This window comes from Meleagris gallopavo, chromosome 2, assembly GCF_905368555.1.
Source record: "Meleagris gallopavo chromosome 2, MGAL_WU_HG_1.1, whole genome shotgun sequence".
Classification (NCBI taxonomy): domain Eukaryota; kingdom Metazoa; phylum Chordata; class Aves; order Galliformes; family Phasianidae; genus Meleagris; species Meleagris gallopavo.
Window position 1 is genome coordinate 90,849,071 of NC_139405.1, and position 15,734 is coordinate 90,864,804.

Consider the following 15,734-nt stretch of genomic DNA (forward strand, 5'->3'; position numbering starts at 1 on the left):
AATGGGCCAGGCAGGGCAGGAAGCACTGACAAAGGCCATCTTTAGAACAGGAAGTTTTACCTGGCACAATTCCTACTTTTGCTCCTGGAGAGAAAGAGCCCCTGGAAAGCAAATAGAGCAGTAATCTATCTGAAGTTATTTAAAGCCTCTCTCCTTTCCAAACACTTCCTCTAGTATCAGACAAACAAGCAAGGAAGCCTAATAAGAACAGTCAATTAACAAGAGGAATTGCAAAGAGGGCTATTTCAAATGTTTGCCTGTATCCAAATTCAGCCATGACATTCCAGGAAAACATGTCATTTTAAACTTTGACTGTCTGAGGATTTTCTCACACAGGGCTTCATCTCCTTGCGAAGGAAGAATTCACTGTTCACTTTGTGTGGAGTCCTTCTCTATCTATCAGTAACCAGTGCTATTCTTGGAAAAACGTAAGGGGTTTATGCGTTTCCAGACACTTACTGAAAAGAATGTAAGAGTCCCACAGCTATCAGAAAGAACAGGACAGAACTACGAGCATGTCTCCAGCAAATTTTTGCCTTTTTCTTTGCATTCCTTTAAGAAATTTGAAGAGCTGTCTATTCAACAACAAACGCAGCACTCCAAATACCAACTCCTGCCTCTCCAACCACTAAAGTGCAGCTAAACAAAGTCAAAGAAACTGAATCGTGCACTACATACACCATTACATGTACGATAATTTTACGTTAACAGTTGTTACCATACCACCATACTTAACGTCTGACTGCACCTGATAGGATTTAAATGCATACTTAATATTGCCAGTGAATAGCTGTTCTTATGTTCAAGTCTTGATGAAGAGCTTTTTCAGAAATTGCTCTGTAGCTTCTAAAAAAAGAAGATATTGTGTCCTACATATAGCTTAAACTATAATACTCCACATAAAAAAGCATGCCAGAATTTCAACTCTTTCAGAAGTGTAGTTTCATAGCATTATTTTAACAACCTTCTGGGCTAGAATACTTTGCAGGACTACCTTAACAGCTGCTATTCTTCTTCATCCCCTTGCTTCTTTTCTCACTGAAGAAGGAATGCCTTCACATCACGTACTTACCTATGGAGACATACTCTAAGTCTATCCAGATACAGAAAATTCCTGAGCTTAGTGCCTGTACCAAACAAAATTACAATATATTTGTCAAATGCTAAACTTATCTGAGCTCACTGAGATCTGAGGGCTCCTATCCAGTGCTCATAGAACTTTTGTGAACACAACAGATCACCTAGATAATCAGATAAGAGATACCACAGACAGAAATGACTACCCTGCCAGCCCAATCCAATCTCAGCTGTCTCTGCTTTGAGTTGGGTCTTTGAACCAGATAGCTTCCAGAAGTCCTTTCCTACTTAAATTATCCTGTATTTTATATAGACATTAATCAGCGTTGAGCAACAGAAGTTAACTCACAGATCCAGAGTTCTCAAGCTGTAGTGAAATTACTCCAAGGTAGTGCTATTATGCCAAGTACCACCAACTTGAACACCACAGTTTAGTTTTCCTCAATATACATTTAAAGCTGCATATACTGAAGCGACAAAGAAATAGGATTAGGGAATATGGTGTGGTTTGGCTATGCTAAGTAGGAAACATGGAAGATGGAAAATTGGGGAATTACTATAGATGAGACCATCTGTTGCAGAATAGGGTGATTCTCAAGTTTGGGATTCTGACAAGTTGGCAAGCAAGCCTAAGAAATTAAATTTCTGCAACATCGCCAATATCACAGTTCTTTATCCAGAGCATTTCATGACCAGTTCCTTCAAATTTATGTTCTTTTTTTAATCCTTAACTTCAATAATCTTGTATCTTCTCTGGTACTTTATTTAAACCCATCCCTAGCAATACTGTTGAACTCTCTGGGAATTGTAAGATCCTTCAAAACTAAGAAAAAAATTGAGTATTTCTGCTTGAAGAAACAGTAAAAGCAGTCTAATTTAGTTCTTTGGAGAAAAGATTCTGCAAATATATGTATATACAAACACTAAATATACAGGCACACATTGACAAAAAAATATCAACATACTATTATGATGAGAAAAACAGAAGTCTTTCTTCACAATGATATTCACAAAAGTGATTATCCCTGATGTCATACTTGCCAAATATTCATTAAAGCAAACTACAAATTACACGACTTTATTAGCTGTGCAAGTAAACATCAAAAGTAGACTCCATCTGCCAATAAAAGATTTATGAAAGAAGGAAGAAAAAAAATTGAAGGCAACTTTTCCTTCAGAGATTTACTGAAAGTTCTTCCAATGTTTTTTGTATCCACAGCAGCCAGACTCTGGGAAAAAAGCCCAAATGGCATCGGTAACAGATGAACACAAGTAGTAAAGGCATAAAGAAAGCCTGAGACACTGCCCAGAGAGATTGCGGTCTCATCTCTTGCTCTGGAGATTTCCAAAGCCACCTGGATGTGATCCTGGGCAATGTGCTTCTTGCCTGAAGCATGCAAGGTTGCATTACATGATCCCAGGTGGTCTCCTCAACCTCATCTCTCTGTGATTCTGTGAGACAAGTTCAATAGCAATTCTTCACCACTTGATTCCACTTCAAGTTCAGTTTACAAATTTAGAAAACACAGGTGTATGAACAGAGCAAGTTCTAGCTTGCCAGTAAATTCCCACCAGATCAGATTACTTTCTCTATCATTTACTGGACTAACAGTAAAACACTGAATGTTCCCTTTTCTCATTATGATCACATTAAGCTGGAATTTATAACCAAAAACATTATCTCAAAAAAATACTTCTTGGCAAAGACACAAAGCAGGAATTTGTTTGGACAAAGCCACTTCTATCACACCAGTGTGGGCATCTGCCACCAATATTACTTTATTTCCTTCTCAGTCTACCTAATATGGTTACCACTTATTCTGCAGAGGCATATATGGACAAATACAGTACTAGGTAACTGCCATAAAAATAGCATGAGTCACGCTTTTAGAACACAGGCAGTATATGACTATCATCATAAATGGGTCCAATCCAGTACACAATCAACAGAAATGCTTCGTTCATTTCAAGGTAACATTTCAGTACACTTGCTGCATTTGCAACTTACAGATATCACTTTAATCTCAAGGAAAAAAAAAACCAATCCAACTACACAACACAGAATAAGATTCAGCTGCCTAAAATAAGCAACTCACGAAGTAGCAACAAAAAGATGGAAAGTCTCCAGAAGAGATAAACAAAGCACACAGCTGCATCTGTCTACTTCACACACGACGAAGAGATCACCTACCACAAGTTAAGTCAATTGCTGCCTTCCCACCTGCTGTTAAATAAAAATAATATGGTTCTGCATGAGTTATTAGTCAATAACTTACACAGAGTGACTGATGTCATTAAGCTGACTATTTCCACCCTGAAGTGCACGTCCAAAAGGTTCAAATCGTTTCCATCCATCTTCTGTTTTAACCCACCTCCATCCAGGGGATCTCCAGTCTTGGCCCAAAAATGGCATGGTTTCTCTATGAGGAGCAAGAAGATGTAGTATTTTGCAATTAACAAAACCTTCAAAGTTTGTTATGTCATTTCTCTAACTTTGAAAAGCCTGCAGTGATTACATTGTGGAAATAAAGTTCCGTAGAACACGCTGTTGAACAGATTCAATAGTTCAAGTACATTTTTTATTCCCTAACCTCATTTCTCCTGTACTTCAGCTTTTCTTAGATTGAAGTAGGCTTCACAGTTTTTAAGAGTAAGGAAAATAACTTCTATAGTCCACGAAAAGAGTGATAACCAAGCAAAATTAACCATGGTAGAGCAGATTGCAGAGGACTTGAACTACTAATTTTTGAGATCTGACTATTAAATGGTTGTTCACATCTAATGAGCTCAAGCTAATGATTCTCCACTTATTCTTCTTCTCTGGTAAGCTTTCTGAATATCAAGATGTACTACACTGTATACAATGATGTTTCAGTACATAAATACCCATTTTCCAAAATACTTTTTTTTAGGGTCATCTCCCTAGCTGGGTTATTACCTGGATACTCAGGACAAATGGAGACCACAGAAGAACATCAGCTGTTAATGACTGAATTTCCTAGAAACAGATATAAGTCAGCACAGGTCTATCATAATACAGTGCTCCATCACCCTTTTTCAAATAGGAGAGTCACTTTTAACACAAATGCTAAGAATTTGAAGAAAGCATTTTTCTACACTTTAAAGAACCTGAGCTTACTACCGTTTACCTTCTTCGTCCCATTCATGGCACACATACTGTTCTTTGTTTTGAGTAGAGATTTTATGTGCAGATGCACAGGGCAAAAAGCATTGTGTTAACAATTGTGTTCAAGTTGAAAAATATTAGGCCAGATGGGTCAAACATCACTGTGCATTTACGTATCCATTCACACTCTTGACTAGCATCTATCCAACACATTAGAGTAAAAGAAGAAACAGAAGGATGAAAAAAACCTCATGAAATAGAAGCTGAGAACTTTTTCTTTAATTAAAGAAAAAGAAAACAAAGAAACATCCCACAGCATACCACACAAAATGAAGTGCTGTCTAGCCCCTGACACTGATAAAAGTCCTCTTGCTATTTGTATCTCAGCCTTCCTCTGAAACTAACAGGAATCATTCCAAAGCTCACCTCATCCTTCCCTCCCACCACCACAAACTTCATTCACACCTGTGTTCTTTTCCCTATCTTGTTGGTGATTTAGAAATCACAATAGGCATCATAAACTGCATTTCTTCCACTTGTTTAGAACACCTCTCTTTTAGGCTGAAATTAAGACCCTTTTGTCTCTACAATAACTGTTTAAATAGCAAGTGTTTATGAGTACATTTCAAAATAAGACAGCTTAAGGTATTTCAACTCCCAGCAACATTAGCAAGTGTTTTCTACCTGAAAATACAGAAAACTAACAGAAAAGTACTAAGAAAACAGCAGAAGAACAAACAGAATTTTGAACTACGTCTAGAGATACAGAGCTCAAGAACTATTTCTAGTCAGTAGTTCTGATACAAATATTAAATATTATAGGTACACCTCATCACCCCCCAAAAGTTAAAAACTAGAGTGAATTCAGAACTATAGAGATAACAGATTGAAGAAAAAAAAAAGATGTACAATTTTTAAGGATAGAAATAATTGAATAATTGTTGGGAAAGTGAATAAATGCTTGCAGTAAGGTGGAATGCATATTCTTACAAGCTGATGGGGTAAGATACATAAAAAGGAAAAGCTTCCTGAAAGCAACACAAGACGACACAAAACTTTGTTCTAGAGGACAGCAGCAGCAGGAATCCAAAGCCAATCACAATTTACAGAGCAGGCTTGTTAGTAGGTTTTGGAGAGTCTTGAATTTTGGATAAAGGTAGTTTCAAGTTATCATGCTACTGATAAGAGTGCTATGTATAACTCCCTCCTGTGGAGCCATACAGGCATTTAAAATAACACGCTTCAGCACACACGTGCTCTAAACCAGGCTACTTTCCAGACCTTTAGGATGATTTGGAAAACTGATGGCCTTTTTTTGGAAGGTTTCAACACAGAATAGAATTTCTTTATCATCTGTCTTTCAAATAATGACATTAAGCACTTTCAAAGTAGTGGTAGCCACAAGCACACCCATAAAGACCACTGAAACTTGCTCCAGAAGTCTTGGAAAGCTGCACTTAAGATAGATTTCAAAGAGATGAGCACAATTCTTCCACATTAAATCATTAACAGCTGAAAAAGCCACTAAAATCAATGAGTCCAACCATCCACCCATCATGATCATACCACTGAACCAAGCCATTTAATGTAACACCTACAATTTTCTAAAAAACCTCTAGCAATGGTAACTCCATCACTTCCATTCCCAGCCTGTTCCAATGCACTACCACTCTAAAATTTTTTCCCCCAAGTATCCAGCTTGAATCTCCCCAGTACGAGTTATGGTTGTTATCTCTTGCTTATCACTAGTATCTACTATGTTGAGTACATTATCTTTTTAAGATTCAGAGTAAAAAAAGCTATTAAAAAAAATCAGATTACTTTAAACTTAAAAATTTGTGGAAGATGACAGAAAGTCAGCAACTGTGTAAAGCTAGTACACATTGACCTATTTATTTGTCCCTCCAAAACACAGATATTTTTAGCCCAAGACATAGTCTCACTATCACACAAAGAAAGAACGTATCCCTTCAGGAGCAATTCCCAAATTCTACTTGTATGATAAGGGTTTGGGGCTCTTTAACACTCAAAAGGATTTCTGTTCCTGATACTCAGCAATTTGTTCATCTTCCCAAAATAACTACTGTGGAGAAAAAAATCTGAGGCTGCATAAAGAAAAGAGTTAATGGAGCATAGCCTGGTCTTAATCTGGGCATAGTTTAGTGATAGGACTCTGTAGGTCAGGCAGACAGTTGGACTTGATGATCCTGAAGATCTTTTCCAACCTAGATGATTCTATCCTCATCATCCAACAACAGGGGCTTAATGGAAGACACTACTTGCATTTAACTTGCTCATAAAGCCAAACAGGAGCAAGAATTCCTCACTTTTCAACACATAACTTTTCCTCATGAGGGTGGCAAAAAGGACAGTGGAGACAAGAGCCACACTAAAGAAGCATGGAAGGAATAGCACAGAAGCCTGTGTAGTCAGGCTTAGTACAGCCTGAGACTAACTGCCCTAGACACCCATCCACTTGTGAGGGAGCTCTGTTTAATACAAGGTTGGTGACTTGCTACAGAAGTAAATACGACTACAAAGACATTCATGACTGTGGCAAGATCCTATTACTCTACCACTCTACTAGAGAAAGTCTCTTCTGCATATATATTCCTATACTTCAGAACATATAATTATGACTCAAACCATTTTTATTATTCCACAGCAAGACCATATGATCTTAAGGTCCCTTTCAACTCAAGTCATTCTCGGATGGAACAAGTCAATGCTCTCATGTTTCCCAGCAATCCAAGAGCACATCCTCCCTTGCAACCCTAACATTACCTTTTCAGGAGCTCAGCCTTCAAAAGAAACTGGACCTTCACACTCACACTACAGGCAGGTGATGTTTTTCCAGAAACCAGCCTTATCAGCCTCTATGACTCAGAAGTCAGAGTCTGATTTGACTTCATCCCCAGTGCATGTTTCTTCATATCAAATGGCTGCCACAAATCAAACCTCGAGGTGCTGCAGAGTATCGACTCAGCCGCTCAGCTTCTTCTCTTGTCCACCCCAGTTGCACCTCTTATTTCCCCACACATTTAAGTACACCCAGGCTGTATAGGACTCATTTTTCAAGAAGCATAGATAAATGCTCCTCCCTTTCACGAGGTTTCCTATCTGAAGCTTCTCCCCTCTTCCCCGCTGCTGCCCTTTGCTCCCCCCAACTCTCTCACCCTCCTGCAGCCCCCGGTACACCCCCACTCCTCTCCCACAGACAGGCTCCCAATCTCCAGCCTCCCGCACGCCGTCTCTCGCGCCCAGCACCGGCCCATTCCCCATCTCACCCCATCCCACGCCACCGCAGCTCCGCTCCCAAACCCCTCACGCCACGTCCGCCCACACCCAGCACCAAGCAACCCCCGAGCTCGCGACACTCTCACAACCGGCCCCAGCGGCCTCCTACCGTCTACTTCGCACACCAGCCCCCTACGCCGGCCGTCCCGCCCCATACCTGCCGGCAGCAGCGCGGCTCCTCGCAGCGCGATAGACACAGGCCGCGGGACTATTGACGGAAGTAACATGGGGCGGCTCTGACTCCGCCCCCGCGCCGCGCTGACTGGCCGCCGGCCGCGGCGCTTGTTGCTACCCGGCAGCGCCCTCATCTATTGGTGTCGTGGGGGCGCTGGCGTCAGCGGCGGGCGGGGGCCGGGCGCGAGCGGGAAGCGGGGCGCACGTGTCAATGTTTTGCCGGCGAGACGGGCTGAGGGGGGCGGGGCCGCGGCCGCATCGCGGCGTCCTGCCAGAGCCTTGGTGTTGTACGTGGAAGCCCCTCAGGAAGCCACATCCGTGCGGCTTGTAGCTTCTGGGAGCTTATCGTAGAGTCACAGAACGACTGGAGTTGGAAGGGACCCTAAAAGGCCATTCAGTCCAGCCCCATGCTGTGAACAGGGGCACCTACAGCTTGAGCAAGCACTGTCCAGCCTGACCTTGGCTGTCTGCAGGGATGGGGCATCCAACACCTCTGTGGTGGTGACTGTATGTCACAAATACCTCTTCATGACAACACTCTGGTAGTACATAGCCAAAGAAACAAAGCACTCAGCAGAGACAGCAAGGAAAGGCTTTTATCTCCCTGAGCTGAACACTAAGGCACAGCTAAACAGTGTGGAAGACCACTCAAAACCATAAGGCAGCCACGCTTCCAGATCCAAATGCAAATACAACCATGGCAAAGGCAGCAGCTCCTCATGGAAGGAGGCTGTAGGCCACATGTCAGTCTGCTTGCACAATGCAGTCGTTGAAAAGAGTTACCCAGCCTCTCACTGGATAAGAGCATGAGACAGTATTGGCAGCTTTATGCCAATAAACTCTTTTTGGGGCCATACACTTTCTCATAATTGTCAGTCTTGCTAACCCTTATCTCTTATTTCCTTATTTAATTCTGCTAGCCTGGGTTCTTGCTGATGTTGCTGGCTCCTGTTGGCAGCCTTTGGCCTAACACAGCTAGCAAGATAGATGAGTCCACACACAGTCATCCTTTCCTTGGCTGGACTGAGCAATTCTGTTGTAAATGTATCTTAATTGCCAGTAACTTGTGGTATTCCATGAAAGACCCTTTCTTGCTCCTTTGGATATTGGTCAGGAAAACTCCTTCGTATTAGGGAAAAAATCATTTTGCCTGCAGGTTTCTTCCCTACTTTCTCTGTGTCTATTCAAGAGTTATATGGAATGTGAACGTAAAACAACACAGTTACCTTACAGCCCTGATCTTTTAGGGCAGGTGGGTTTTGACTAGTGGAACATCATGAGCTGGCCATCTAATCCCAGAGTAACACAGTTCAAAAAACATGGTGTAATACTCTTGCATTTAGGTGTGGATGAGGCAGTGTTAAAGCACTGAAAGATAGTGAGCTTTCAGGGCAGAAAGTGCAACAAGCACGCAAATAGAATCATCCATATTCTTAAAGAAAGTAAGCAAGATGGTAAGGGACACCTTCTGGTATTTGTCCTGCCCTCATCTCAGTGCTAGTAGATTGGTGTCACAATGGTCACTATAGGAACAGGGAAAAGAAGCAAACTTTGCTGTATAGAAGCCTGTCTCCTGCCAATACCATTGCATGACACTTCAGCATGGAGAAGGATTTACTTAAATGTTGCCCAAGCAGCAAACTGTGTTACTGTACAGAGCCTCTGAGGGCTGAAGAAACTTAGGGACAGATGGGCATGCAAGCCATTTGTAAGCCATATCTTTCATGTGGCACACACAGAGCTGGTACTCACAGCCTTTAATCATCTAGCCACCCAGTGTCTCATGACTTAGGAAGCATACAGTGTGAAAGGAGGAAGCAGAGGTTGCAGTGACATGTTTCTGGTACCTTTCTCTTTCGTGGGTACTGGAAGAGTAAGGACAAATGTCCTCCCAACTTGGGTAGTCACACATTTTGGTCTGCACTGCTAATTTATTGAAATCATTAAAGCTGGGACATATAAGTAATTGGGTTTTCCGTGACAATTCCTCTATTTCCTGAATATTCTCCAGTTGTTTTATTTTCCCTGATGGTTTCAGTGTATTATATAAACTGCACATTAGAAAGAGCCACAACAATGTGAATTTTTTAAAATTAATTTACTGCAGAGTCACTTTTAATGACATCGATTTTATTTATATGTGGATATATTCCAACTATAGCAAAATCTTGTACTAATTTGACAAGATGTAGTGTTTATTGCCTGTAGCATTGAATCATCCTCTCTATTGGAAGTGTACTTTCTGCTCTACGTGCTCCCCAACAAAAGGGAGTTATTTACTATTTATGCTATTAGTTTGCCTTTTTTTTTTCCCTAAATAAAGCTGATATCTTTTCAAACAAGCAAATTTATAAATATTTGCTATTGTGAAGAATAATTGTCAAATTGTTAATTAGATTCTGTCTTGAGAGTCCAAGCTCCTATCTATAAAAAATGTTCAATACATTTAGGATTGAAGACTGAGAAATGTATTTTTTTAAAAACTATATGTAGTTGTGTCTATGTTAAAGTCACAGAATCACAGAATCACAGAATGGCCAGGGTTGGAAGGGACCTCAAGGATCATGAATCTCCAACCCCCTGCCACATGCAGGGCCACCAACCTCCCCATTTAATACCAGACCAGGCTGCCCAGGGCCCCATCCAAGCTGGCCTTGAACATCCCTCCAGGGACGGGGCATCCACAACCTCCCTGGGCAGCCTGTTCCAGTACCTCACCACTCTCTCTGTGAAGAACTTCCCCTGACATCCAACCTAAATGTTCCTTCCTCAACTTAAAACCATTTCCCCTTGTCCTGCAGTTATCAACCCTTTCAAAGAATTGATAATATATATAAATATTGTAAAAAAATATATAAAAGAAAATATATTGTTAATTTTGGGGGTATTTCAAACATTAAAATAACAATGAAACTTGGAGACATTGAAGACAAATCCAATCAATAATGAGCAATTGATTCTTGAGTAACTTAGTAATATTTGACACTGTTGTGCCTCAGACATTCTTCATAGAATGAATATGTGAATTTTTTCCTTTCTAGTGTCACAGTCCTCGTCTGGACCTTCTGTATTATGAGTTATTAATAGTAATGCAGTTTGAAACTTTTGTACTGGAAATTGAACAAGCTGGTCTGCAGTTTGATTGTAATTTTGATTATTTCAGAAGGATGAAAGCGAAGATTGCACTAAATCCAGATGGTCTCTGATTTTACAATTTGAGTAGTTACCATGGTTGTTGGTAGCAGGTCCATAGGAATAGTATAGATGATGCCCTCTGGATCATCTTCACATTAACGTGAATTTAGAAGAACTAAATAAAATGGCAAATTCCATCTCTCTAATTTATTTCCTGTTAAGCTACTTAATTTATGATTTCTATCTAATAAGACACAGTGAAGGTGAATTCTCTAAATAAGCTAATTCTCTTATAGCTTGTACTATACTAAGTTATTTTGCTTGTAAGAACTGAGATATGATTAAAATAAGAGAAATTGTGTTATGTAGAGTGGCTTAGAATAACCTCCTGGAGAAGGTGAAGCAGTTTTTCATCTGCATTCTTCTTACTTGGAACATATGGTTTACAAATATGCATCATGTCTAATGGATTCTGATATTTCTGAGAAATCATCTGAATATGAGGGTTGTCGTGGATGCAAATGGCTTTCCTGCCTTTGGGAGAATCATTTTCAATTTGCTGAGTAATCACTATACATATTTCAAAGAACAGAATAGTTGTGGCAAATAATACCAGAGCCCGATTCAGTTACTTAGGAGCATTTGATGCTAGAAAGAAAAGAAAGGGGAAAATGTTGTGAATGCCATAATGTGATTGGACAGCAGAAGGGAGCTTAAAATGGTAAGGAAGGCAGAAGTCATAGCATTTTATAGGTAAACCAAAACTGGAAAAGAACATATAATCCAAGCAGTTACAATTTTTTCCAAGGATCAGTTGCTTATAATTTCACTTTTCAGGAAAGCTTCCAACTGGTGAAAAAAAATAGCAAAGCTTGGACAAAAGCCCCTTTGTCCTGACTGTTATTTAATGTGTGATTTCCAATGTATTACAAAGTTCTTCTGAGCTTCTTTTATGGCTGGCATCAATTTTTTTTTCCAAATATTTGTCACCAGTACTGCCAAAAGAAGAGGTAATTGTCTTCATTATTCTGCCTAGACTACAAGAAAATGAATATATAAGGATGTGTGTAAGAGAGCATCCCCCTCTGTATGTATGGCTGTGGGGTCTCAGGACCACCTCAGGGTGTTGTAGGCAGTCCCCTTTCCCTCTGGGAACAGAGATCAGTGCTGTGGGAACAGCTTGGCCTGCCAACATGCCTTGCTGAGTCCAGGACCCAACATCAACCCGCTGGCTGCCTGGCCTGACCATGGACCTGATGGTCTGGTTGGACTTGGCCACACTGCTTGTGAGCCTGCCCTTTGTCTCTGGCTTCCCCCTCCGTTCCTGCTGCTCAGGCTGCAGGGAATGGAAGTAAGGAACGTCTCATGCAAGCTTGGTGAGCAAGTGAATTCACATATGTGGATTTTTTCTGTAGGTTACTAATAATTACATTCAAATGATGATTATTTTTTTTAGCAGAGATTGTTGAATGTCAAATAGTAGCATAAAAGATGTTTTATTACATAGTAATTCACAGCTAATTGTAAAAATATTTTGATTGGAAGGAAGAGTATACGATGTACGGCACAGTATTTTGAAAACTAATAGTTATTCCAAGGAAAAAAATGGTAGCAGTTTACTAGGAAATAACACTAAGGGAGAAATAAAAGTTTCAGTGTCACAATGAAGAACACGATTTTAGTTAAACTGCAGAGAAACAATATGAAAAACAGCATGTACCATATCTCGAGACAAATCTTTAATTGAAAGCACTGGGACACCAACAGAAATTACACCATTTGATCAATGATAGGTTGGATACTGCAGCTTAGTCATTCGCAGTGGGCAAAATCTGAACTCAAAACTGAGATTCAGAGTGGAAATTTTCGTTTTTCAGATATGAGCTTTGTTTATATAAGTGAGACAAGTAAGAGAGGAAATAAACTAGTTTAGGAAATTGCTGTATGGGATAGATTTTTGTAGTTGTTCAAACTATAGGGATTGGTAAGAAATGACTTCTAAATTGAAGATCATTTCTTTTGTGCTAAAGAAGGATGGTGAGGGATTTTCTAACCTTCTACATGAAGTCTTTATTCAGAAATCCAAATCAAACAAAGCTAAATGAAGTTTTAGGACGAGAATTACTGTACTGGTATGTTACCAGCTGTTTTTTCTGTATTTTTATGCATCCACAGAACCAATGGTTTCCTTTAGATTAGTGGTTTCGAATGTGTCCATCAGTGAAAGTGACTACTATTGCAAAAATTAGGGGTATACAGCTGACAGAGGATGCAAATTGAAACTAAAGCCAATGCTAGAATAATTAAAATAGACATAAAATTAATCTAGAAATGTGAAGATATCTAACCTGTGTAGATATTCTCCCTTCTTTTCCTCTCTCTTTCAGGTTTTCCCATAGGAAGAATTGAAACTATCTAATATCTAATTAATTTTAAAGAGAAGCTTAATCAGTGTATGGAGGAAGCTTTGTGATATAGTTGAATCTGACTGCAGGGAGGTGACTTAGAACTAGTACAGATAAGAGAAAGGCTAAGAAAAATAGTGCTTTATGGCTCTACAAAGTGATACATACTGGTGTTTCAGTGTTCAATTAAAGGAGATGACTAACAGAACTGCTAGCTGCTAAGGGTATATTTCCAGAGGAAGAGAGAAAAAAAGATAAAGGGAAAAAGATAGCTAGAGAGTTTGTAGAGAAATTAATTGCTTATCAGCTTGACTGAACCTGATAAATAGGTTTACACAGATATTACGCAGTCTCAAACACAGAATCATAACGTCACTTATGCTAGCAATTAAGCAGAAAACATGGAGAATGGGGGAGATATAGTAAAAGGGGAAATGCTCTGACCAACTGTCCTAGTTTTATCAGTATTCCATATGATGACATCATGCAACAGGCTATTCGGGTGCAGAGGCACAGTGGACTGTGGACGTGTTTCCTGGTTTCTCTTGCCCCCCTCACATGAGTTCTGTTCTACAAGAGGAAGATACACTGGGATGTACTGCATTTCCTGAGAGACTCCACATGATTTCAGATTCTGGGTGATGATGGAAGAGCACTCTTGTCTTTTCTGGGAGGTGAGTCATGGAGGGCCGGCCGAGAAAGACTCAGACTGACTCTCTGTGGTTTTATTTCTGATTTGTTTTGATTTATTACTCTTAATTATTCTGTATTATCTCACATTCCTTTTAATGAATTAGTTTCTCCTATCTCAATCGAGTTTTTTCCCTCTTCCTTCCCCCACATCCTTCTCCCAAGGGGAGGGAGAGGTGTTGCGTGATGAACTCTTCAAACTGCAACGCTAATTAAAAAGGAAAGATAGAAGAAATTAAAGCTTATAAACATAACTTCAACTTCTGATGGAAAAATCTGGAACTGACATGTTCTGTTCAGTGAGCTGGAGTGTATGTTTAGTTGATAACTGGTAGACAATAGGAAACTGGTAGACAATCAGAATCCGGGAGGATCTCTAGGAATGGGAAAGACATGCTAAGAATCAAAAGTGACCTTGGAAATGTATTCTGAAAAACAGAATGGAATTCACTGTAGATCTTGTTTTAGTCATAACTAAAATACTGTCCACATCACACTTCTATATAGAAATTTGTCTGTGAAATAACCGTGATTTAATGCAGTTGCATTAAAAAATCATAATAATTTTTAAAAAGGCAAGCGTGCAGACTAAATTAGTAATGCAGTGAGATGTCATATCTCAGTAGCAGAAGATGTATTCAGTAGAACAATAACATTATTTGGAAAAACAGGACCATTCAGGGAATAAAAAAGAAAGCATTTTATAGAAGGAAAATTAATGAGATTTACCCTGCTTGTACTTACATCCCTAAGTAATAATTGTGGTAGTCAACTTACGTTGCCTTAATAGTGGTAGTGTGAGAACAGAATCAGGCTGTCTGGTTTATAAAAAAATGTAATGAAAGCCAACAAACATTTTAAACTAAGTATTTCATCTACATGATATGAGGAATTCAAACTTAGAGTAATCAAAGGTAAAACTAAATGTGTTCTACATTTAGACATGCACTCACTTATTGTGTTTTAGTATACAGGTGTCAATAAAATGAGGTTCTAGTTTCGTAAGTGTCCTGCTTCAAGTTTACTTTCTGAAATGAACTGCATGTGCATGGTAGAGAAAGAGAAAATGCATTGTACAATAAAAATTGTGTTTGAAAACCTGTAAAATTGTGTCTTTCCATGGACACAAACAGACTCCAGGTTTATTTCTAAAGTGAGCTAAACAATTTCTTACTACAACTACTTTGATTCTATAGCTATGTTATTTTTCAGAACTGGATGTTCTTTCATCCTTACTGGAGATTTTCTCTGGGAAATTTTGCATATTGAACTGAATGGTTTAATTTCTTTACTTTTTAGTAATTTTCCATTTCCATCATAGAATTGTTCAGGTTGGAAAAGACCTTCGAGAGGAGATCAACGAATCCAACACAACCTAACCATACTACCCTAACAACCCTCTGCTAAATCATGTCCCTGAGCACCACATCCAAACAGCTTTTAAACACATCCAGGGATGGTGACTCAACCACTTCCCTGGGCAGCCTATTCCAGTGCCTAACCACCCTTTCTGTAAAGAAGTGTTTCCTGACATCCAACCTAAACTTACCCTGACACAATTTGAGGCCATTTCCCCTCGTCCTGTCACCTGTCACCAGTGAGAAGAGACCAACCCCTCTCGCATTGCAGTCACCTCTCAGGTATTTGAAGACAGCAAGAAGGTCTCCCCTCAGCCTCCTCTTCCCCTGACTAGACAGCCCCAGTTCCTTCAGTCTCTCTTTATAGGGCATATTCTCCAAGCCCTTCCTGTATTATGTTCTTGTAATTTTGATAGGGTAAATGAGGAGAGACAAAAGAGGACAAAAGGAAAAACAGAGTTCTGAGATAAA

At 39.7% G+C, this 15,734-nt stretch overlaps 1 protein-coding gene across 4 annotated transcripts in view; it reads right to left on the bottom strand.

The window, feature by feature from the left end:
* Positions 1 to 7,784, bottom strand: part of FBXO25 (F-box protein 25) — a 28,423-nt gene extending 20,639 nt beyond the window's left edge. Inside the window, exons 1-3 of one of the 4 annotated variants that reach the window (XM_085217942.1) lie at positions 7,659 to 7,764; positions 4,016 to 4,075; positions 3,354 to 3,497 (exon numbers count right to left, since the gene is read on the bottom strand). In XM_085217942.1, the coding sequence (XP_085074068.1) occupies positions 3,354 to 3,490 (137 nt within the window). In that variant the 5' untranslated portion in view covers positions 3,491 to 3,497; positions 4,016 to 4,075; positions 7,659 to 7,764. Of the gene's footprint in view, positions 1 to 3,353; positions 3,498 to 4,015; positions 4,076 to 7,610 lie in introns of all 4 variants that reach the window. The other 3 variants (XM_085217945.1, XM_085217943.1, XM_085217944.1) reach the window with 3 other exon arrangements.
* Positions 7,785 to 15,734: the final 7,950 nt, after the last annotated feature.